The following is a 23,628-nucleotide window of genomic DNA, read 5'->3' as shown; positions in this document are numbered from 1 at the left end:
TGTAGCCATTTAAAATGATGCCAAAGATATGTTTATTAACATGGAAAGATTTTTGTTGAACATTTTTAAGTGAGAAATGTATTCATTGCAATTTCTATGGGAAACTGCATCTTACACTCATTGGTGTACAAATGTACATATGTGTATATATATGGGAAAATGCCTGGAAGAGTATATACAAAAATGTTTTTTTTTTTAATTTTTAAAAATGTTTTTATTTATTTTTGAGAGAGACAGAACAGGGGAGGGGCAGAGAGAGAGGGAGGACACAGAAACTGAAGCAGGCTCCAGGCTTTTTGGGCTCGAACTTGTGAACCACAAGATCGTGACCTGAGCCGAAGTCGGATGCTTAACTGACTGAGCCACCCCGGCACCCCTGAAAATATTTTTTATCTGCTATCATCAAGCAGCAGACTTTTGGATCTTTTTCCTAACTTGGAATGGTTGGTTGTATTACCAATAGCAAAAAAAAAAGAAAGAAAATGAAATTTTTGTGAAAGAAAGAGAAAACTAACTTCTTAATCATAGTCTTTCCCTTTTCTATTTTTGCATTTAAACATTGATCATCAGACATCATTCATAGCTGGCTGGCTTGATTTGACCTAGTCCTGTTTCTTAACCCACTGGACTTAAAATAACCTGATGGCCTGCCAGCTGTGAGAGAATAGATGGGCCAGATAAAATATTTACCATACTTTCAGCTTTAAAGTTGCCCAGGAGTCTGTAGGCTCATTTGATTAAGTCTATCAGGAAACCAGCTACTAACTCTCAGTAAGCTATCAAAAAATAATAGAAAGACTAAATAGGAGTTGAACTCCCGAGGAGAAAGATCATGAAAAGCATAGGCAAGTGTACTGAAAATGAGTTTATTAGGAACCTCCAGTTAGGGTATGATAAAATGAAATTAAAGGGTTTTATAGAGCTGAAGTCTAATAGTATTGCATGTTACAATTTTTTCCTGTTTCTTAGTATTGGTAATTTTTGTTCGTATGGGTAGACAAATTCATGAATAACATTTGTTGTACCTAAAGAACTTTAAGCCAGAGTTTATCATGAAATATTTGTCATCCTGAAGATTCTTAAAATCTAGCAGATCTAATGTATGTATGATATTACATTGGTTTTTGTACAAAATATGTAAAACAAATTATTACAAGAGCAATACATAGTGCAGTCTGAAGAATTCTAAAGGTAAAGTTACAAAGAAATCAACTCTTGGTGCCTCATTTGGTCTTTCAATAGTGAATATATTGGGGCACCTAGGTAGCTCAGTCGATTAAACATCTGACTCTTTGTTTCCCCTCGGGTCATGATCTTGCGGTTCATGGGTTCATGAGTTCGAGCCCTGGGTCAGGCTCTGCGCTGATAGTGTGGAGCCTGCTTGGAGTTCTTTCTCTCCTCCTCTCCCTGCCCCCCCACCCCCCCGCAATGAATAAGTAAACATTTAAAAAATTGTGTGTGTGTATGTATATGTGTGTATATATATATATATATATATATAGCTTATGCTATATATTTCTTTTACATGTCTTTTAATATTTTATGACTGTGTTGTCATGTCATTAAATATTGTTTACTTAAAAAACCTCCCATTTTAAAGATAAAGTAGTTAGTCAAAGCAGTGTTTGTTGATGATTCAGTGTATCTGCCTTTATTGGAGGAAATAAATTTTCTGCAACCTTCTGACTTAGCAGCCTAATGCTGAAAATACATCATTTCAGCTCCATTTTCAAAAATTACATAGTGGTCCAGGTTTTTGTTTGTTTGTTTGCATAAACTAGAGATCTTATTAAAGATTTTAAGGCTGACATTTGTAGATAGGTACTTTAGTTTCACTTTCCTCAAGACAGCAAGAAATATTCTATAACAGAAAGATGACTATTTTTAGCTTTTCTTTCTGCTGGTGAGGTGGAATAGTGAATATTTTTAGAGCAGTTGAAAGTACAGCCACTTAGACTAGCTCAGTGTTTCTATCATCAGAATCTCAATAACCTTGTTTATTTTATGTATCTAGGTTTTACCTTCCAGTGTTTTCAGTTTATGTAAATTGCAACATGATTCCTCTTTCTCTTTTTAGTCTAGTTCATCTCTCTGTGGAACAATATGTAAAAAAAAAAAAAAAAAAAAGATGAAATTTTAAAGCCTAACTTTCTTTCTGCACATTTTGTGTATTTTGAATTATAATTACATCCTGGTTATTGTGGGCAATGCTTTTCTTTCTTACAGATGAAAATTTGGTAATTAATACAGGGGGAAGGTTGTTGAAAATCTCCCATGAATACCTTAAGCTCTTAATATTCATAAGAGATATTCCCCCATAACCTTTGTATGTATTCTTAATTATGAGCACCACTAGAACATTTCATCTGTTTTCTAAATTGGAGCATAGAGTAAGTGAAAATCCGAATGACTTCTCTTTTACCTTCAATGACTACAAGTATACTATAATTCATGTTACATTGAGAGGCTGAGGTGCTACCTCAAACACTAATCCTGTATCGCCAACATTCAAATTCCAGTCTTAGCAAAATTTCAAAAATTTCAAATTACTGTACATTCTAGAACTTTGGAGACCTTCAAGATTAATTACCGTGACTCAAAATAGTATAGTAGTTAATGCAAAACCCTGAGACATTAATATAATTTCCTATTGCAGATAGGAAAACAATTGAAGATCTCATATTTAAGTGTTAAAATCAGTGATTTAACAAACCATTCACACCCGAACCCATTGCACTCTTGACTTTTGCTCCTCCCATTCCCCTGAAACACATCCAGCCAAGATCACTTATGACTTGATAGTTGTTAAGTCCATTTCTGAACTCTCATCTTACCTGACCTCTGAGTATTTAACACTATCCACTCTTCCTTTGAAATTCCTTCCTTAGTATCAGGGACACCATTCCCCCCAGCTTTTCTTTCTGAATTCTTGGCTACTTCTTCCTTGACTTGAGGCTTTAATGTTGCTAGTTCTTCAGGGTTCTTTTGTTCATCTCCATCCCCCTCTGCCTCCCCCCTCCCCATTTTGCTTTAGTCACTTTTTAAAACAACTTTATTGAAATATCCTTGTCATATTATAAGCTGTACATATTTAAAATGTACAGTTTAATACGTTTATCTCATCCCATTAGTAATTCTTCCCTGCTACCCCTTCAGTTCTCACCCTGCCCCTAGATTGGATGTGCTTTCTGTCATATTATGAATGTCACATCTATAGATCAGTTTGCATTTCCTAAAATTTTATGTCATGGAATCATGGATTATATACTTGGTGGGGAGAGGTTGGTCTTCTTTTACTCACGATTATATTCTAAGACTTATCTGTGTTGTTGTGTGTGTCAGTAGTTTATTCCTTTTTATTGTTGAGTAGTATTTCATTATATGGATGAGCCATTTTATTCACCCATTAATAGGCATTTGGGTTGTTTCTCCAGTTTTTGGTTGTTGAAAACAAAGCTGCTATGACAATTGAGGCTCAAAGTTTTGTATGGGTATGTGCTTATATTTTTCTTGGATAAATTGTTTAGGAATGGAATAAATTGGTCATATGGTAGACGCAGGTTTAACTTTTTAAGCAGCTCCCAAGCTGTTTTTGAAAGTGTTGGGCCATTTTACATTCCCGCCGGCAGGGTATGAGCTTTCCATTCGCTCTGTATCTTTGTCAACACTCCGTGTTGTCATTTTAAAAATTTTAGACATTCCACTAGGTGTATATCTCATTGTGGTTTCAATTTGCACTTCCTAAAGATGTTGAGCATCTTTTCATGTGCCTTTGGCCTTTTGTGTATATTCTTTAGAGAGGTATCTATTCAAATTCTTTGCCCATTTTTTAAGTTGGGTTATTTTTGTTGTTTAGGAATTCTTCATATATTCTAGATATTAAACCTTTATCAGATATATGATTGCGCATATTTTCTTCCATTCTGTGTGTCGTCTTTTAACTCTTTTTATGTCTTTTGATGCGCATTTTTCATTTTAATGGTGTTCAGTTTATTTATTCTTTTGCCTGTACTTTTGTTGTCATGTTTAAAGAAACCATTGCAAAATCCAACGTCGTGAAGATTGTTTCCTTCTAAAATTTTTATATTTTAGCTCTTTAAATATAATAAATAGATAATAAATATTTGTTAAACATATTTATCCAGTAAATATGTATTTATTAATTAAATATAATTATTCTATATTAATATAGAACAAACAAAATATGTACTTGTTACCTAATAAATATATTTGTCTTTGATCCAATTTGAGTTAAATTTTGTATATGATGTAAGGTAGGGGTCTAACACCATTCTTCTTGTGTATAACCAGTTTTCCTATCATTTTTGAAGAGACTCTTTTTTCCCTATTCAATAGTCTTAGCATGCTTGTAGAAAATCAGTTGACCATAGATGTGAGGGTTTGTTTCTGGGCTCTCAATTGTATTCAGTTATTCTCTATGTCAATCCTTACAATTTTTTGTGGAGAACTAGCTGTTTTGAGTATTTTAATATGCTAACTGGAAATCAGATTCTCCCTCTCTTCAGTGATTGCTTTTGTTACTTGTTGACGGGGGGTGCAGCTGCCTGTTTCGTACAGTGACTTTTCTACACTATTTCTGTAAAGTCTCTATTCCTTGTTGTGTATGGTTGGTGAATTTTCTGTTCCATTGTGTCTTTAGTCAGCTTGTGATCTGACAGAGATTTCTCCAGATGTCTGGATCTAAAAAAAAACCAAAGTGTGTACATCTCTTTAAATCTTCTGTTAGATGCTGGTGGGGAAGCTGCTGAACCTAGAGCAGGTCTTGAAACAAAGAGAAATATCTACTCTGGTCCCTCAGAGAACCACCAGACCACACAAGAAGCACAACCCCACATTTTTGGAGGGCTAGGTTCTTACTGTTCATATGAGCCCAGCCAGCCTCTCCAAGAACTCAGGTCATGGTTCCCACAGCCCAGTGAGTCCCAGAGATGGTGGGGGGGATAGTTGCTAGATCACTCACACCGCTCTCTTAGCAAATTTCAGCAATCTTGTTTTATCAAACACTCCCGTGGTTGCTGTAAGTGTCTCATCAGGTTCCAGATTTCTGAAATCATTGGTTCTGATAGATTTTTTTTCCCCCAGCTTAATGGTTATATTAGAGGAGGGACTAACCCCTGGATGTTCCTCCATGATGTCACTTAAGACCTATTTTGAATTAATTTTTATATATGGTGTACTATATTATTTGAAGCCCCCTTTTCTCCTGCATACATGGTGTCCAGTTGTTCCAGCATCATTCATCGATAAGACTTCTTTTTCAACTAAATTACCTTTGTACCTTTGTCAAAAATTAATTCTCTCTATATATGTGGGTGTACTTTGAGACTCTGTTCTGTTCCATAGGTCTATTTTTATACTGTCTGGACACCAACATCATATTGTCTTAATTGCTGTAGCTTTATAATGTCTTGAAATCAACTATTGTTAGACTTTCAGCCTCCTTCAAAGTGGTTTGGTTCTTCTAGGTCCTTTGCATTTCCAAGTGAGTTTTAGAAGCAAGCACCTTGTCAGTTACTGTCCCCTCTCCGCCCCCAATCTAGCTAGGATTTTAATTGCATTATATTGAATCTACTGATCAGTTTGGTAACAACTGATAGCTTAATAGCACCGAATCTTCTGATCCACAGACACTGTGTATCTCTTCATTTATTTGGGTACTTAATTTCTCTGAGCAGTGTTTGGCATTTTTAAAGGCCTTGTACCTCTTTGTGATATTTGTCCTTAAGTATTTCATTTTGAAGGGATGCTATTATAAATATGTTTTTAAGATTTCAATTCCTAGTACATAGAATACAACAGATTTTTTGGTGTATCATCTTTACCCACTGAATTCACTTTTCTAATAGCTTTTTATAGACCTATGTACATAGGTCATCATGTATTGTCTGTGATAGATCGTTTTACTTACTTTCCAATCTTGATTTTTAAAAATTTCTTTTTCTTGCCCTGTTGCCCTAGCAAGAACCTCTAGTACATTGTTGAATAGAAGTGATGAGTGGTTATCATTACCTTGTTTCTAATTTTTTAGGGATAGTATTTAGTTTTTCACCTTTAGGTATAATGTTAGCTGTAAGTTTTTCATAAGAATCCTTTATCGGGTTGAGGAAGTTCACTTCTATGCCTGGTTTGCCCAGAGTTTGTTTTTTGAATCCAGAATGGATGTTGAATTTTTGTCAAATATATTTCCTATGTCTATTAAAATGACAATATGGTATTTCTTAGTTAATGTAGTGACTTGAATGTTGAACATTGGTTCCTGCATTCCTAGGAGAAATCTTACTTGGTTGCAGTGTACTATCCTTTTTTAACATATAGTTGGATTTGATATGCTAAAGTTATGCTGAGAATGTTTGTGTTTATGCTTACGTGAGGTATTGGTAATTATCTTACAGTATTTTTGGCTTGTTTTCGTACTGGAGTAATACTGACCTCATAGAATGATTTGAGATGTACTCCCTTCTTTTTAATTTTTTTTTGGTGGGGAGAATTTCTTAGAGCTTGTATTCCTTTTTAAATGTTTGATTTTGAAACAATCTATGTAGAACTGTTTCCTACAGTTAGAGAAATCTAACTGTAAGATACCAAAACCCAATGGATCTATAATACTTAAAAAATAGCACCAGGATAAAAAAGACCAATGGGAAAATAGCCCAGAAATGGAACATATTGGATATAAGGATTTAATATATGAGAAAGGAAGCACACATATCCACAGGGAAGTGAAGGATTATTTAACACATGGTGTTAGTATAACTGTTGGAGTAACAGAAATTTAGATTTTTAAAAATACCACATACTAAAATAAGTTCCAGATGGATTAATAATTACATAGAAACAAAAAGCCAAAGAATTGAATTGTATGTTGATTGAAACTTAGAAGGGGAATAATTAGAATTTGCAAAGGATATGGTTGACAGATTAGACTACATAAAAGTTCAACTTTTATATCCTCCAAAAATGTAGCCAAATGAAAAAAATATAGCAGACTGGGGAAAATTTTTGCAGCAAATTTCCAAAGATTAATGTTCCTATGTATGAAACCCCTATGCAGATATAAAAATGGGTGAAGGACAAGATTGGACAATAAAGTAAATCGGAAAATAAGCAAAAACAAAGAGGGAAAAACTCTTTAATGCACATTAAACTACTAAGGAGTTACTGTGGTCCCGTCCCCGTCCCCCCCCCCCCCCACATTGAGTTAGCACAACTCCCGTGCAGGCCAGGGTAGAGTGTGATTAGTAGATGCATAAATTGCTGGTGGTCTTATATATAATGTTCTAACCATTTGAAAACCACTTTCACAGTATGTCAAGATTTATAAACATCTTTATACTTTTTGACCCAGAAATGCCACATCTAGGAATTGATCCAAAGAAAGTAATAGCTACCCCACCTTTCAAACAACAAAGGTATGAGCCCAAAGATGTTCACAGAGTTGTTTCAAACAGTGAAAGATTAGAAACAACGTAAATAGCTAATCAAGGGAGTAATTAAAATTTTCATTATACCCCATAGAATACAATGCAATAATTAAAATATGGCAATAGAGATTATAATTGAAAAATGTGATAAGGATAATTTTTTAAAAGTGAGCTTTCAAATTGTGTATACAATTCAATATAAAAATGACTAGAAGGAAATATGTAAAAATGATAAGCAGTTATGATGAAGGGATAGTGGGTCATTCTTTTCCTATTTTCTGTGATCCATATAACGCTAGGTTGCATTAAGAGAATTATACCACCCAGATCAGGGGAGCTAATGGACCTGTATTATGAGAAGGCTTTGGAGATGTTTAGATTTGAGTTCCAATCCTGCTGCTTCTTAACCTGGTATGAGGCCTTGACATAACTACTTTGAACCTCACTTTCTAAATCTGACAAAGGAGTGGATACCTTTTCTTCATGATTATTGTGGAGATTAATAATAGTAGATGGTAGTTGTTGATAAAAATGCTCTTCTAGTCACATCACATTTGGAATAATGTATCATTCAGCTTATAAGCAACCATAAATCTCAGTGGCAAATGAGTAAGGTTCATATCTGCCTATGTTACTTATTAGCTGCAGATTGGCTGTGGCTCTCCTTTATGTTCTTCTCACTCTACAGTCAGGGTGACCTGGAAGGAAAGATGATGAAACCAAAGGATAACCTATAAAAGTCTGCCCAGAAGTGGTACACTTCCACTCACATTTCATTGGCCAAGGCTAATGTCAGTGGTGCTGGAATAATCCTCCCATGGGATGGGCCAGTACAGAGTAACAGCAGATATTTTGAATAAATAGTATATATTATGACAGAGTATGTCCAGTTCTTGCTGTTGCTTTAAGGGTGTGACAACCTGGAGTATGGCCAGAGGATCAGGATGGTGACTAATTTTGTAATCTCCCCTGAAATACAGTGGGAAGAGTGGAGAAAGAGGGGCTTATTAATACCATCTAAAATATTTGAAGATTGGCTGTCCCTGAATATGGTGTATGACAGCGATGAGTAGAAATTAAAACTCTATTTTGACTCTGTATAAGGGCATAAGGAGGAAAGCGGATAGAAAAGGACATTGTTGATTGTTTTAAATACCTTACCTCATTTATATTCTTCAAAATAACCCTATGAGGTTCTGTGTGTATGTGCGTGTTTACATTTAAATATCGGAGAGTATCGGATAAGAACCGAAGGTTATATGGCAAGTAAGTGGCAAAACCAGTTTGGAATACAAATCTGTGATCTCCTCTTTTTCCACTAAGTTTTGCTACTCTCTATAGGGCTGCACACTTTCTTACAGTTAAACTATTAATACCGGCTATCTTCTGCCTGAGAAGGTAATGGCCACTCTTCCTCCCCCTCTAAAATGATTCAGTGTGAGGAAGGGTTGAAAGGAAGGTTGACTCTAGATGGGTAGTCTGCAAACTTATGTGATCATATGCATCCCCCCCCCCAGTAGAATAATTTAGTATATACATATGTTACATCTTTTAAACTATCATATTAATATTGTATTTGTTATAAAACAAAAATAGAAGTAAAAAAAGGTAAGATTTTACATACAATTTTAGGTATTGTGTAAATTAGATTTGAGATTTCTTGTAAAATCTCAACTTTTTAAAACTTACGTTTTATAGTTAGGTAGATACTTTTCTTGTATCCTTGTGGATTGTCTTGTGTACCTTTTGAGATGTGTACCCCCAACATTGGCGGTCATTGCTTTGGAAGATATGTTAGACTCCTTTTCCAGGATGAAGATTCTGTAATTCTGTGTAGCCTGAGCTTTTATAAAGGTGATAATAAAGCTTAATTGACTTTCAGAAAAGTTTTTGAGGTAATCTGTTACCTGAGACCAAAACTATAAATTCTTCACTGGCATTCTTTATAGAAATTAAGCCTGAAAACTACATAGATGAATGATGCTTTTCCAGATAAATACTAATAACCTCATGAATATTACAGTCTAAAAAGAGTTTGTAAATGGGAGTTATCACTAAGCAATAAATCTCATTTCCATGTGAGGCACAAGAAACTGCCTCTTTATTTCAGTCATGTCTTCTCTATCTAAATCTGCATGTGTGTGTCCAAAACTTACTGTACTCATTTATTCTAAAATGAATCTGAAATTTTGCCTAAAGAGAAATACGAATTTTTGTACTTGGGAAATTATTTTAGGGCTATTTTAGAATGGAGCCAGAAATCTATATTAGGCTAAGCCCACTGGACTAAAATCTGCATAGAGATACATTCTTTAAGAAGCAAAGGAGTTACTTGCATTGTTTGACAGAGGAAACTGTGCTTTTCTGCATTCTCGTCCTTGGTTATCAGCCATTTGCCAGGTTGGTGCCTCACAATCAAGATAACTTTCTGGTTAATAACTCTTTCTTGGGGATAGATTATTTAAGAAAAAACCTTCCCAGATCACAGAAAGCAGAAATGCAAATCTGGCCTTTAAAAGATAGTTCTATATTGAGATGAAATTGTAGATCAGCAGTGATCTTTTCCATTTTTTTTCTCATCGTGATGCATTTGTACAGATTTTTCAGCATGACATACTGCAGTTTGGTGGTAATTGTAGAGGAAGTGTTGCTTGCAAGTAGAATCAAACCCAGTTTAAACAAGAGATGGCCAGTTCAGCTCCTTTTTCTGCATGGGTTTAAGTGGCCCACAGGCCAGGATTTCCTTGGTAATAGCTTTTAGTGAGCCTTTTGTCCTAGAAGATTACCCTTCAAAGCATAGTTTAAATAGTTTAATCTGACATTTAAAAATTTTCATATTCTTGTATTCATTCGGCAGTCAATGGTTGCTTCTTTGTGCCAAGCACTGAGGAGACATTAGTGCTGATTTTTAAAATCTATCTAAAACTGGTCTAAGCCAGGAGGACCCTTGCTGCTCACAGCAGGTACTGTAGGAGTCCCTGTTCTCACACAGACTGTCCTTGCTTGCTTGCTCTCCTGCTCTTTTCTCTCCCTACTTCCCTTCCCCTCCCTCTCTTCTCTTCCTTCCCTTCCTTCCCCTCTTTTTGTAGCTCATTCCTTCTTTGAGATAGTGACCACAGCCAAATTTTGAAGTTAGAGCATCTAAGCTTAGGAGAAACTACTTGTGGTATTTACTGTATAACACTTGCATGGTATAATTAGACAGGAGATGATAAAATTCTGATTTTGCCTTAAAGACCAAATGTCACCTCACCTGTACAGGTATGTATATTTGTTACTTAGCTCAGAAACCATGTATCTTTAAATGGCTTTATACTTTTCTATTTTAAATAAAACTAATACCGATGTGTTTTTACACAAGTGTGCTTTTTAGATGGAAACATTTATATGATTAGGTACTTTTCTCTTAGTGTTTCTTTGATTATGTATTTTCTGAATTTCAATCCTGATATGGCTTTTGGAATTAGCCATTTTGGGGCTCATTTCTGTTATGTTACAACTGGCATATTTCTGATTTTTCAGTGGTTTAATTGCCTCGTTATCCAGACTCTAGAATACATTCCAATTAATTAAAGTCATATGAGTGATTGAGGTTGTTTCTGTTTTTTTCTGGCTGTTGTGCTCTCTATTGAAGAATTTGAAGATGATTAAAAGTATGATTCTTTTCTTCTTTAGCATCAGACAACAGTCAGCGCTTTCGAGAAACCTGTTTTGCATTTGCATTGACACCACAACAAGTGCAGCAAATCAGTAGTTCCATGTAAGTTCTCTTCAAGTCTAACTTGCAGTTTGGCCTTTGCAACCAGTAATGGCTATAATAAGTGATTTTTAAAAACAGTGTATTGGGTGAGTATTAGTGTCATGCAAATATTAGTATTGAAAATACTATAATAGTGTTAGTTATCCTAAGAACACTCAGAGCTCTGATAATTTGAAAAACTTCTGGAGTAACAGTATCTTTGAATCAGCTTTCATGTGCATATTTTAAAAATAATTGTAGTTCTTACCCTGTCTTTTATAGGGATATTTCTGGGACCAAATGTGACTTCACAGTGCAGGTCCAGTTAAGGTACAGTATTGACTATAGTATAGTATTAAAAGTTAATATTCCTTAAAGGTTGTTTAAAAAATTGTGTCATTTTCAGTAAGTATATTGAAAGTATTGGGTTTAAATGTTTGGATGAGGTAAGACCTTCTCCTGTTATGAAATATCCTAATTTTTATCCAGTTTAGATTTTAATATAGCAAGTCATGTGCCATACCTCTAATCACATTTCTCCATTTTGTGTGCCTTCAGTTGGTTGAGAAGCTCCAGCTAATGATACCTTTAAATGATGATAGTGTCAGCTCTTTAGAACTACACTTTTATGAAAGTACAAAGGCCTTACCTATATGGATGGCAAACTACTCTAAATAGAGAACTAGTAATGGGGCGCCTGGGCGGCTCAGGTGGTTAAGCATCCGACTTTGGCTCAGGTCATGATCTCATGGTTTGTGAGTTCGAGCCCCGCATCAGGCTCTGTGCTGACAGCTTGGAGCCTGGACCCTGCTTCAGATTCTGTGTCTCCCTCTCTCTCTGCCTGCCTGCCTCTCTCTCTCTCTCTCTCTCTCTCTCTCTCTCTCTCTCAAAAGTAAAAGAAAACATTAAATTAAAAAAAAAAACAACTAGTACTTAGGTTAAGTGTATAGTTATGGACTAACAAAAACCAAAACAGTCTAATTTGCTTCATCCTGTATTTTAAATCATTAATTTAAAAGCAGTCTATTCTAGACATCTCTTGATCGTTTTGCAAAGAGGAATGGAAAATTTTCCAACATGGCTTCACAGTTTCCCCTTATTCAGCTTCTTTTCTTAGCTCGTTTCTTCTAAGGCTATCTAAGAATTCTTCTATGTTAATGTCTCTCTGTCTTATATAAACCATCTTCTGGTACTCTTTTTACTCCATGACTATCCATGTGGGAAACTAACTGCCCCAAACTGTTCTTGTTGCAATAGGAATAAAGAGGATATAACAAGACAGTTGTTTTCCTCAATAAGCTGTTTTCCCTAAAGTGGGAAGGATAAGTCAAACAGATAGCCTCATCTCAATAACTGGATCCTAAGTTGTATGTACAAATTATAGCTACATTAGGAGGTCAGAAAAGAGGCTAAAGCACCTGCTCAGTGCTTCACAGAACAATATGAAAACCTCTGATCGTGACTTAAAAATAGGGTGCTGAAAACAAGTGAGAAAGCAGAAGGGAGGTTGAAGTCTTGATTTTAGAAGGCACTGACAAAGATGTTCCTGTGTAAAAGGTACTTTATCCTCTCTCAGGAGCAGAACATGGTAATGACTGAATAAATTAAAGGACTAAAATATGATGCCATCATAATTCTATATTGCTCTTATCTTGCTTACTTCCTGCATCAACAGTTTTCTGTTTTGTTCATACTGATAATGTGACATTATCATTGAAAACAGTGGTCTTTAAACAAGCTTGGAGCTACCCTGAGGGGTCTATATTGTGACTGCCCCCACCCCACACATACTCTGAGCCCAAGTAGTGCTGCTTTGAGCTTTGATCTATTTTGCATGTTTGATGTGTGGGTTGGTTTTCACTTGGAGAAAGAGTCCCAAGACTAAAATAAAGTTTGAAAACCATAGCTCTAGAACAAGAGATCTAGTTCCTGTCCTCAGTATTTTATATTAGTATACATGCATTCTTTAAATTTTTTTTTTTTTCAACGTTTATTTATTTTTGGGACAGAGAGAGACAGAGCATGAACGGGGGAGGGGCAGAGAGAGAGGGAGACACAGAATCGGAAGCAGGCTCCAGGCTCTGAGCCATCAGCCCAGAGCCCGACGCGGGGCTCGAACTCACGGACCACGAGATCGTGACCTGGCTGAAGTCAGACACTTAATCGACTGCGCCACCCAGGCGCCCCAGTATACATGCATTCTTTAATGCAGCAGCAGCTGTGGTTCACATTCCAAAGGAAGGTTTTCTTTCTAAGATAGATCAACTCTATTTCAGAGATTCCAAGGGAATCTTGAGGGTTAAAAAAATGGTTTAGCCATTTTCAATTCAAATATATCTCCAGAACTTGATAAAAAAGAAAGGAACCATTTTGTATTATATTTGGTAATTGTTAGGTGGTTCTTTGTGTTTTGATAAAATGGTTATTTTTCATCCTTACTCCCATACCCCCATTACTACATCTATAATCCATCCCAGTGTATTATTTAAGTTGGGAGTATATACCTATCTGCCATCCTAATTATAAATTTTTATCTAAAGCGTGAAAATAATTTAGGGTCAGTGTTTTCTCTATTAGATTCCTATTCTGTTTTCATTTATGTCTGTTTTCCCTCCCCACCCCCATGAACTTCACAGAAATTTTCTGCTATTCCCCCTTTTTTCTTCTTTTCCCTTTGGCTTGTTAGGGTGGCTTAGATTTTCACCTCTTACTTAAATGAATAGTAGGAGTCAACTTGTCATAAATCTTTCTTTTCCTATAGCTTCAGGCAGCCAAGGTCCATGTTTTAAATTTATCACTGCATTGGAATAATTTATTAAAAACTTTGTGGCATACTCTTACTGTTGCAATATAAAGAACCTTCTTTAGGTTTTCTTGGGGTTGGAGATGATCATGTGAGCTTTGACATCTCTGTATTTTCATCTTTGTAGCTATGTATATTTCAAGAAAATCTTTGTAGATCAGTAATATTTAACCCTTTCCTGGATCCCTTATCCCTTTGAGAATCTGATGGAAGCTCCAGATTGTTTATTCATAAAGATGAACATATATATGTACACAGAAAATTGTCCCAATTTGTGGATCTTCCTACGCACAGATTCGACAGCCAGCAGGTCAAGACCCTACACCACAGATGTTGAGGGAAGATGTTTGTGCAGGATGAATATGTCACAGAATTCAGATAGGGTTCTTCTTGACATATAACTCACAGATGCTGTGAACATTCTGTAAAGGTGGGATGAGGCTCAGTTGTATATTGGGAATAAGGAAGTTATTAAGATGTCTTAAATAGCAAAGTAACAATTTATTTCTTTTTCTGTATAAACGTGAACAGAATGAGAATTTACAAATTTTGTAGCCCTCTATAGTTTTGCCAAAAGATTATGCATTTAATTTAGAAATAAATGTTTTCCTGAGTATCTAAAATAGTATTTTAAATGATAATGCTATTTTTCAACATCTTTAGTTTTCAGGGAATAATGGAGTACCTTGGCTTAGTGGATAGAATTTGGCCCTGGGATGGACTTACAGCCTTTTCAGTATGCTCTGCTAAGAACCAAAACAAAAAGTTTTATAAGCAGATAAATTTGGGAATACTGTGTATTGTATCTCCCTCCTAGAAAGTTACAGTGCACGTTACCCTAGCTCTGAGAAGTCTATATTAAGGAAACTTAATTTAATTTTTTGATTCAGAATATCTTAAATTTATTCCACTACCGAGCTTTTTCTTTTTCTTTTCCTCTTTAGAACATGCTTAAGCAAATGATTGGAAATATTAGGAAGACAACTACAGGTTGATAGTCGTGATCACTGAAACTCTACATTGACAGAATTATTTACTTTCAATTTGTTTAAATATGTGAAATGTCTAGCGTTAAGTACTTTTTATTGTTGTTAAGTTTGACAGCCTTTTAGATTAGCTATTGAACAGAAATATTGAGCTCATCCTTTAAGAATGGAAGTTAAATTTGTCCTTTATTGTTTAGGTTTTGTTTATCAGAAACCAGTTGTCCACAAGAAGATCACTTCCCACCCAATCTTTGTGTGAAAGTGAATACAAAACCTTGCAGCCTTCCAGTAAGTCCTAAAAGTTATTTTTTAAATGCATTGCCAGCATAGCATGCGTAAGTCATGACAGCTGTCGTTAAATCATAGTTTTTCATTAAGAAAACATCCTTAGTTTGGATATATATTCATGTGACTGAGTGAAACACTTGTACCAACTGTGTACAATTAACAGCTGTGACATTAGCTGTGGAGACCAAGTTGAGGAGGTAGAGTTGGGTGTGGTAACTTTAGTGTTATTCTGGATTTGAGGGGACAAGAAATTGTTGCAACAAAACCTCAGTGGCACTCATGTGAATCTGGAAGCCTACAGTAGAACAGAGGAAGAATGCTGTGGGGGGGATGTTTTCGGTTACCTTTAAGATGTTCTTTATACCCTTATCTGAGCTCTTAATGAATTTATCCTGATTCTTAAGTTTTAGACATTTTTAAGTAAGTTCTATCGCTAGTATTTTTCTCTGGCTTACTATAGAATGAGATGACAGGGTTAATGTAAACTCTTGTAAATGTTTGCTTCTCTACTCTTTAATGAAAATATTCATATTTTCTAATATGTAGTTTGTGGGGTTTTTTCGCTTGTTTTAGGAATATAAGTGGAAATGATTGTGGAAATAAGTAGAAATAAATTACATTTTATTCTTAGGGTTATCTTCCACCTACAAAAAATGGTGTGGAACCAAAGCGACCCAGCCGACCAATTAATATCACCTCACTTGTCCGATTGTCCACAACAGTACCAAACACCATTGTTGTTTCTTGGACTGCAGAAATTGGAAGAGTAAGTAAATTTTTATTTCTACTAGATCTTAGTATTATGAGGAAGGGTTATTCTCCTTGGCTACCTGAGCTTATATGTAAATTATATTGTAAAGTGAGTTGCAAAAGGATTTATTTTTGTCTCACAGTGAATTTTCAACATGTTCCCATTTGAAACATGGGATCATATGCTATTCAGTGTTTTATAACCTGATCCTGTTTCACTCAGCAATTTATCATGAATGTTTTTTATGTCATTACATGTTCGTCTGCATGATTTTAAATGGCTAGATCGTATTCCAATATGAGTATGCCACAATTCAGTCTATTCCCTGTTCTTGAGCAGTTAGTTGATTTATTGATTGATTCATTCATTGCTATTTCAACGACCATCCTAGTCGCTATAGCTTTGCTTCCATCCATGATAATTTCCTTAAATTCCCAGAAGTGGAATTCCTGAGTCAAAGAGCCTGCAGAATTTTAAGAAATGTTGTGTACATTGACAGATTGCCTTACCAGAAGACATGCAAATTTCTTCTCTGACTTTCAGTGTTTATTTGTGTGCCTGTTGACCCATACCCTATCAGTACTTCTTTAAAAAAAAAAAGTCTTCTTTAAAATCTACCAATGTTAGTAGGTAAATAATGGCACCAAGCTGCTTTGATTAGTGCTCCTTTTATTATTACTGAGATTGAACATATTTGTCTGTGTGATTTACATTTTAAAATTATATCTGTATTTTTTCTCTGTTGCTATTTTCCTTACTATTTATGAATTCTTTATATATTAAGAGTTAAACTCTTTCACATATTGGAAATATTTGTTTTTAGTTTGTTTCCCTTTTATTTTCGTTCATGTAATTATTTAATGTTTAGAAGATTTAAATTATCATAGAGACAGTTTTTAACTAGTTTTTTTTAATAGTCTTTCCCCCTTAGTCCCGTCACACTTAAGTCTGTCTGCCCTTACATAAATATTTGTTTCTATTTTCTTCCAGAATTTTGAGTTTTCTTGTTTTACCTTTAAATATTTAATCCATCGCAAGTTATGTGTGGTGTGAAATAAAAATGTACTTTCATTTTTAAATAGCCATTTGGTCTAACACCATTAACTAAACAAATGCTGGTGCAGAAGCCAACATCACTATGTATCTGATTTTTATTTATCCTATGTGTGATCCTGAACTTTTTCTGTATTGTTTCTTCGTCTTGCATTCTTTTTCCAGGACAATTTCAGAATGTCATTGATTATTTCAGTTTTATCATGTGAGCGCATATCTATTCATTAATTCATTTGAAATTTATTGAATGCTTCCTGTATGCCATGCACTGTACTGAAAACTGGGGGTACCATAGCAAGGAAAGAAAGTCCTTGTTCTTTTAGAGCCTGATATCTAGGGGCCAGGTGGTCACACACACAAAGGTGAACAGTTTTTAGAAGGACTATGAAGGAGAGGTATGCATTGATTTTAGAATATATTAAAGGGCACTTTGAACTAGAGAGAGGTCGGGCGGGGCTTCCCTGAGGAAGCAGTGACTGAGCCAAGAGAAGAGAAGCAGGAAGCAATTTGGGTGAAAGGTTCAGAGGAAACAACCTGCACAACAGCCAGTGGCAGGGGACAGCCTGGTTCTTTCCAGGAGACTGAGAGGGAGCCTCTGGGGCTAGATTGCAGAGAGTGGAGAAGAGCCATGTACAAGATGAGGCTACAGAGGTAAGGAAGGGCCAGGCCATGAAGGGCCTTTGAGGTACTGTTAATGTTAAGGATATTCTCTTCTTTAGATTTTTCTTTTTTCTTTCCTTTCCTTTCCTTTCCTTTCCTTTCCTTTCCTTTCCTTTCCTTTCCTTTTCCTTTTTTCTAATGTTTATTTACTTTTGAGAGAGAAAGAGAGAGAGAGAGAGAGAGAGAGAGAGAGAGAGAGAGAGAGGGAGAGAGACATGAGCTGCAAGTGGGGGAGGGGCGGAGAAATAGGGAGACACAGAATCCAAAGCAGGGCTCAGCCTCAGGAACTGTGAGATCATGACCTGAGCCGAAGTTGGACACTTAACCGGCTGAGCCACCCAGGCGCCCAAGGTTATTCTCTTTTTAAATGAAAATTTTACAGGAGTAAATATTTCTGTGTACAGAAGGTCACTCTTCAGAGTGGTAAACGGTTTGAATGGCATCCAGAATCGTGCAGAGAGGTAACTCTTAGGAGCACGCTGTTGCTGAAGTGTTAGTGGAGGAGGGCGTGTATTAGCCTGAAAGTGAGGGAGGCTCTGGGGAGAGTGGAGGTGTTGGAAAAGTAATTATGGGGAGGGAGCCATGTTTTCCTTCTTCACCCCCCCAGATCTTTCTGGGAATGTGAATGAGATTGCTTTAAATTAGTATATTAAGTTAGGATTAATTTATACTATTTAATATTTCCATTCCAAGAACTGTATGTTTCTCCATTTATTCAAATCCTCTTTTATGTTCCTTGGTAATTTAATAGGTTTCTTATAAATCTTCCATTTTTTAAAATTAATTCTGTGTTGTTTATTGTTATTATTTCTATTGTAAGTAGATCTTTTTTCTATTATATTTTCTAAAGAATGTATTTGTTGTTGGTTTATTTAAAAGCTGGTTATTGTTGAATATTTACTTAATACCTGAATTTTCATATACTGGTTCCAACAGCTTTTTAATTGGTTTCTTGATGTTTCCAGGTAGGCAGTTTGGAGTTTGAGATGTATCATTATGCAGATAATGATAATCCTAGTACTTATGTCATAATTTCTGGTTTTTGTTCTAGTGTGCTGACTAGAACCTTCAGAACAATGTGAAATAATGAGAGTGCCAGTGGCACGCTCAACTTGTTCCTTACGATAATGAGGATACTACTAGTGACCCAAGTATTCATTAATTTTTGATAGAGCTTGCTTACATCAACAGTGTGCTCCTATATTGCTCTTTTACTGGATATCTTTGTGAGGCGTGGATTGTGAATTTTATCAGCATCCCTTTTGACAACTATCCAGATTATATTTTTTCCTTTACCTAATTAATATGTCACCATTAGGTTTTTGAAATCCTTTTAAATGTTTTACTTCTAGTATACCTTGGGGTTCCCCTTTTGGTCTCCCTTTTTGAAGAGGGCATTGAAAATGTTTTTTGTTTTGTATTGTTTTGTGTTTGTTTGTTTGTTTGTTTGTTTGTTTGTTTTTGCCTGTGTGTGAAAAGCATAGCCTGTTGGGGGTGTTTGCAGTGAACTATGACTGTGGGAGCGCAGGGAGATGTGCTGATATGTATGGGATTAGAGGAGAGAGGAAAGCCTTTCCAACCTCAGAGAGAAGACAGTATCTTCAGTGATTTGATGGTTGTCTAGTCTTACCTAGGAGGCAAGATCTTCATGTAGACCCCAGTCTACAAGTTGGAGACCTTTTTGAAGTAAAACATTAAAAGACAGTTGTTCTTTTTTTTTTTTTTTTTTTGAAAGAAAATTATACTTTACCAAAGCCCAGAAGATAACTTATTAGATTGTTTTTCCATCACTAGTTTTAATTCAACTTGTAAAGATGCTCTGATTAGTGTAGGATCTCTTTATAGAAGTGTATCAAATCAACCTATTGTGTACCTTAAACTCACATAGTGTTTTATGTCAGTTATATCTCAATTTTATTAAAAAATTTTTTTAATTTTTAAATTTTATTTTATTTTATTTTTTGAGAGAGCAGGGGAGGGGCAGAGAGAGAGGGAGAGAGAGAATCCCAAGCAGGCTCCACACTGTCAGCACAGAGCCTAATGCGAGGCTCGAACTCAGAAACTGTGAGATCATGACCTGAGCCAAAATCAAGAGTTGGACACTTAACTGACTGAGCCACCCAGGCACCCCTATATCTCAATTTTAAAAAGACAATATTTTTTGAAACAGAAGAGCTAGCACAGTGCTGGAAGGAAATAAGTGAACTGTATTATAACTTTTTATCCTGTCAGGGTAATCACTGTATTTAGCATTAATTAAACTCTCTTTGTTTAGAGAAAAGTTATTTAGATACTGGTATAAAGGGCACTTAATGAGTAGATTATATCTTAATTATGGAGAAAATGTCCTGTGAACTTGATACACAATTTTGAAGACTTTTGAGAAGACACTTGACAAAAACATCAGTGTAATGCAATATATATGAGTAGTTGGGAGGTAAGTAGTAATTGAAGGGTTAGCAGAAACAATGCATTATCATTTACCTGAAGGAGATATTATACCACTGTAAAGTTTGGGGGATTTTTTGCTGCTGAATCTCTTTCAAGTGCTATAGAATTAAATTCTGTATAATCAGTACAAGTGGCATTTGTTAATAAATGCCTCACATTCTTTTTCCTTCTCCTTTTTTTAATTTGTTACATGTTTCAACTAGAATGAACATACCTTTTCACTAAACTTGTAGTTGTGGTTTCTACTTGATCTCCCCTTAAAAAATTATATAAAGCCTGAGGGTAATTTCTAGTACTGAAGACTCAAGCTGTCAGTACATAATTTCACAGTGTTAATTAGCATTTCTCTAGTTTCTGTCATATTAATCAAATAAATAATAAAGGTGAATAAGGGTTTTTTCCCCCCAGAAGAAGCCTTTCAGTTTTACATTAGATTGATACGTATGCTCTAAAAATTAGGCAGGTTTTAAGATTACTTGTAAATTAGCTTCTTCGACCCTTCATTCCCCCCCCCCCCCCCAGAAAATATGTAACATGTGATAGGTTTCTGAACGCCAAATGAAAATTTGGCCTACCAGAGGATACATGGGATATTTTCTCTTGTTAAAAGAGAGGAATGCATTTATAAAAGTCTGAAAGTTGGAATATACGTTGGGCTAGGTTAGGAGAGTCAAAGGAAACAAGGTGCACAAAAGCAGGAATGGTAGAGAACTACACTAGCCTTGGCCATTTAGTCCGTTGTCCTGATATCCCAACTCTTTCTTCCTGGTTTCTAGTGCCAGCTCTGTCACCAAACAGATGCATGATCATGAGCAGATGACATATCTTTTTGTGCCTCCATTCCATGAATCCTTTACTTAGAAAAATACTTATTCTTGTCTTTTATATAGGCCTTCTGTGAGGTTTAAATGAAGTAGATAGTATATGTTAAGAGTGCTTCAGAAACTGTATGTAGCTGTAAGCTAGAAGGCGGCAGTAAGTATTTTTCCTTTTGCTTCTCTCCAAACCTCTTGATCTTCCTCTTGATCCCGACACAAAATGGAAAGTGGGCCTTCTCATTTAGATCTCTCTCCTACCCTTAATAAGCCTCAGCTCTCTTTTCTTCCTCTTATCCAGTCATGTACCGTTCACTCTGCCTTGGCTTATGATGAACTATTTTCTTGGTTACCTTCTCCTGCTGCCATCTCCTCTACCGGTCCTCTGCTGGTAATGGATATTCATCTATTCATCTGCCAAACCAGCAGCTTCTCTTTGAGAATCTTTAATATTCCCTCTGTTTGTGATAATGGCTCACATAGGGTCTTTTCACAACTAGTTAGAGACATAAAGAGAGGTGCAGTGGTATAGATTAGGAAGCCAAGCTAATTTGTAATTTTTTAATAGGTACTATTATTTAAATATATCTGTTACCTACCAAATGTGGTTTATAGTGACTTTGACATCTTATTGGCCTTGGTTAGATTTAATTTTAATAGTGTTTTTTGTTTTTTGTTTTTAATATAGGTGCCACAAATCAATTAGCTTCAAGCGTAGGTAGTCAGGTAATATGGAAGCATGACAGACTTGGCTTTGTTGCTTGAAAGTTGCAAAATTCTTTTACTTTTCTACACTTCACTTCCTCGTCCATAAAAATAGGTTTATGACCACCTCAGCGGCTTTTTGGTTAGGACTAAATTAATTACTGTTCATAAAAACACCTAAGATAGTGTCTGGCCACACAGTAGGTGTTTTAAGAAGTGCTAGTTTTCTTTCCCTATCGTTGTGAGATTAAAATAGATGTACTATTTACTTACATATGTTGTTTGTTTTCTACATCTTTTTTTTTTTTTTTTTCCAGAACTATTCCATGGCAGTATATCTTGTAAAACAGTTGTCCTCAACAGTTCTTCTTCAGAGGTTACGAGCAAAGGGAATAAGGAATCCGGATCATTCTAGAGCTTTAAGTACGTATAATAAACTTACTTCATTTATGTAGCTGAACTATTTTGGTAAAGGTTAGAGTAGTGTGCTTTCTACTCAATAAATTTTCAACAAAAGAAATTTCTTTTTCACTAGAGATTGTCATAGAAGATTCAAAACACTGAAAACTTGTTTTCTGAGCAAAGTAAATCAAGACTTAAAAATAGTTTTAATATCTTTATTATGACCTATATTTTATCTGTAATATCTTTTAATATCTTTATTATGACCTATATTTTATAATCTGCATTTTACTGATCTTAAAATGAACTTTGGAAAGCCAGTAAATGAATACGGAAGATTATTTTACTAAAATTGCATAAAATAAATAAATGTTTAAGGGATTCTAGGAGACGGGAAGGAAATTTTGGTGTGTATTTCATGAGAATTATTTTATATTTAAGGCTTATCCAGGAAAAATGTGCAGGGATATGTGAGGACTGTACCCTTGCATTAATAAAGTAAAAAGAGAGTCTGTGGGATGGTAAAAACAATAATGAAATAGGTTCCATTAGTCAATTGTGTGACCTTGGACAAGTCACTCTAGTCTGAGTCTCATGTTCCTCATCTGTAACAAGAGGTTGTTGCCACATGATTTCTAAAGCTCCTTCAAAGTCTGGGTTTATAGTTAACAAATAACTAGATGGTTCATTTTGTCGTGTTGAATTTGAGATGTAGTAAGGTCTGCAGATTGACTGTTCTGGCCTCGGTTTTTGAGGGTTAAGGCCAGAGGTTGGCAGCCTTTCCCAAGAGGTGAGCTTAGTTCTTTTATGCTTTTCTTTGTGAGAGAAAGATTCTTCATGGATGGATTCAGGGATGGGGCTGGACACTTAGGGAACAAAACTTTATAGGCAGGGGTTAGATAGCTATTCTTGAAGGATTCTTGATGTGAGTTGGTTAATGAAACCCACTCTCAGATTTGTAGTTAGGCACACACACGCTGGTGGAAAGAACTAATAAGGTAGTAAGGCCGGCTTTCCCCTCACTTTCCTTTGTGGCATAGCTTTTATCTTTACTTCTAACCTGTTTCTGTGCCAGAGTAAAAGATCCCACTACCTCTGAATAGCATTATACCCTCAATAATAGTTCATCAAAGGATTTTTCTGCATTAAAAGGATCCTTTTTTTTTAAATGCAAGTAATCCTGAGTCAAGAGGAGCATGATTTTGGCTAATGCCTCTGTAGACATGCCTCAAAAGACAGTAGAGAGCTAGAATGACAGCAGTGGTTCGGGGTCTACGGGAGAGGAAGCACCAGTTGGCAGAGACAGAGAAAAAAGGGACAGACATCTGCTTTGCAGGAGAAGAACTTTTCTTTTTCACATTTGTTGAAGTCCATTTCTGGTCATTCTACTGAGACTCTCCGTGTCTGCCACATAGTGCTAGAATCTCATGTAGTCAGTGCTGTGGAATTATGTGAGCTTGTGTGGAAAAAGTAATACCAACAAATAAGGCAGATGAGGCTGTTCTATTGAATAATAGTGGTGGTGGTGGTGGT

General features: G+C 35.7%; 1 protein-coding gene across 9 annotated transcripts in view; it reads left to right on the top strand.

Annotated features, from left to right (window-relative positions):
• Positions 1 to 23,628, top strand: part of PIAS1 (protein inhibitor of activated STAT 1) — a 129,690-nt gene that overhangs the window by 72,872 nt on the left and 33,190 nt on the right. For all 9 annotated transcript variants that reach the window (XM_003987009.5, XM_023255139.2, XM_023255137.2 and 6 more), the window contains exons 3-7: positions 11,118 to 11,202; positions 11,464 to 11,511; positions 15,168 to 15,258; positions 15,890 to 16,024; positions 22,011 to 22,116. In XM_003987009.5, coding sequence (XP_003987058.2) covers positions 11,118 to 11,202; positions 11,464 to 11,511; positions 15,168 to 15,258; positions 15,890 to 16,024; positions 22,011 to 22,116 — 465 coding nt within the window. The remainder of the gene's footprint in view (positions 1 to 11,117; positions 11,203 to 11,463; positions 11,512 to 15,167; positions 15,259 to 15,889; positions 16,025 to 22,010; positions 22,117 to 23,628) is intronic.

This window comes from Felis catus, chromosome B3, assembly GCF_018350175.1.
Source record: "Felis catus isolate Fca126 chromosome B3, F.catus_Fca126_mat1.0, whole genome shotgun sequence".
Lineage (NCBI taxonomy): Eukaryota > Metazoa > Chordata > Mammalia > Carnivora > Felidae > Felis > Felis catus.
This window is presented reverse-complemented; position numbering and strand designations above follow the sequence as displayed.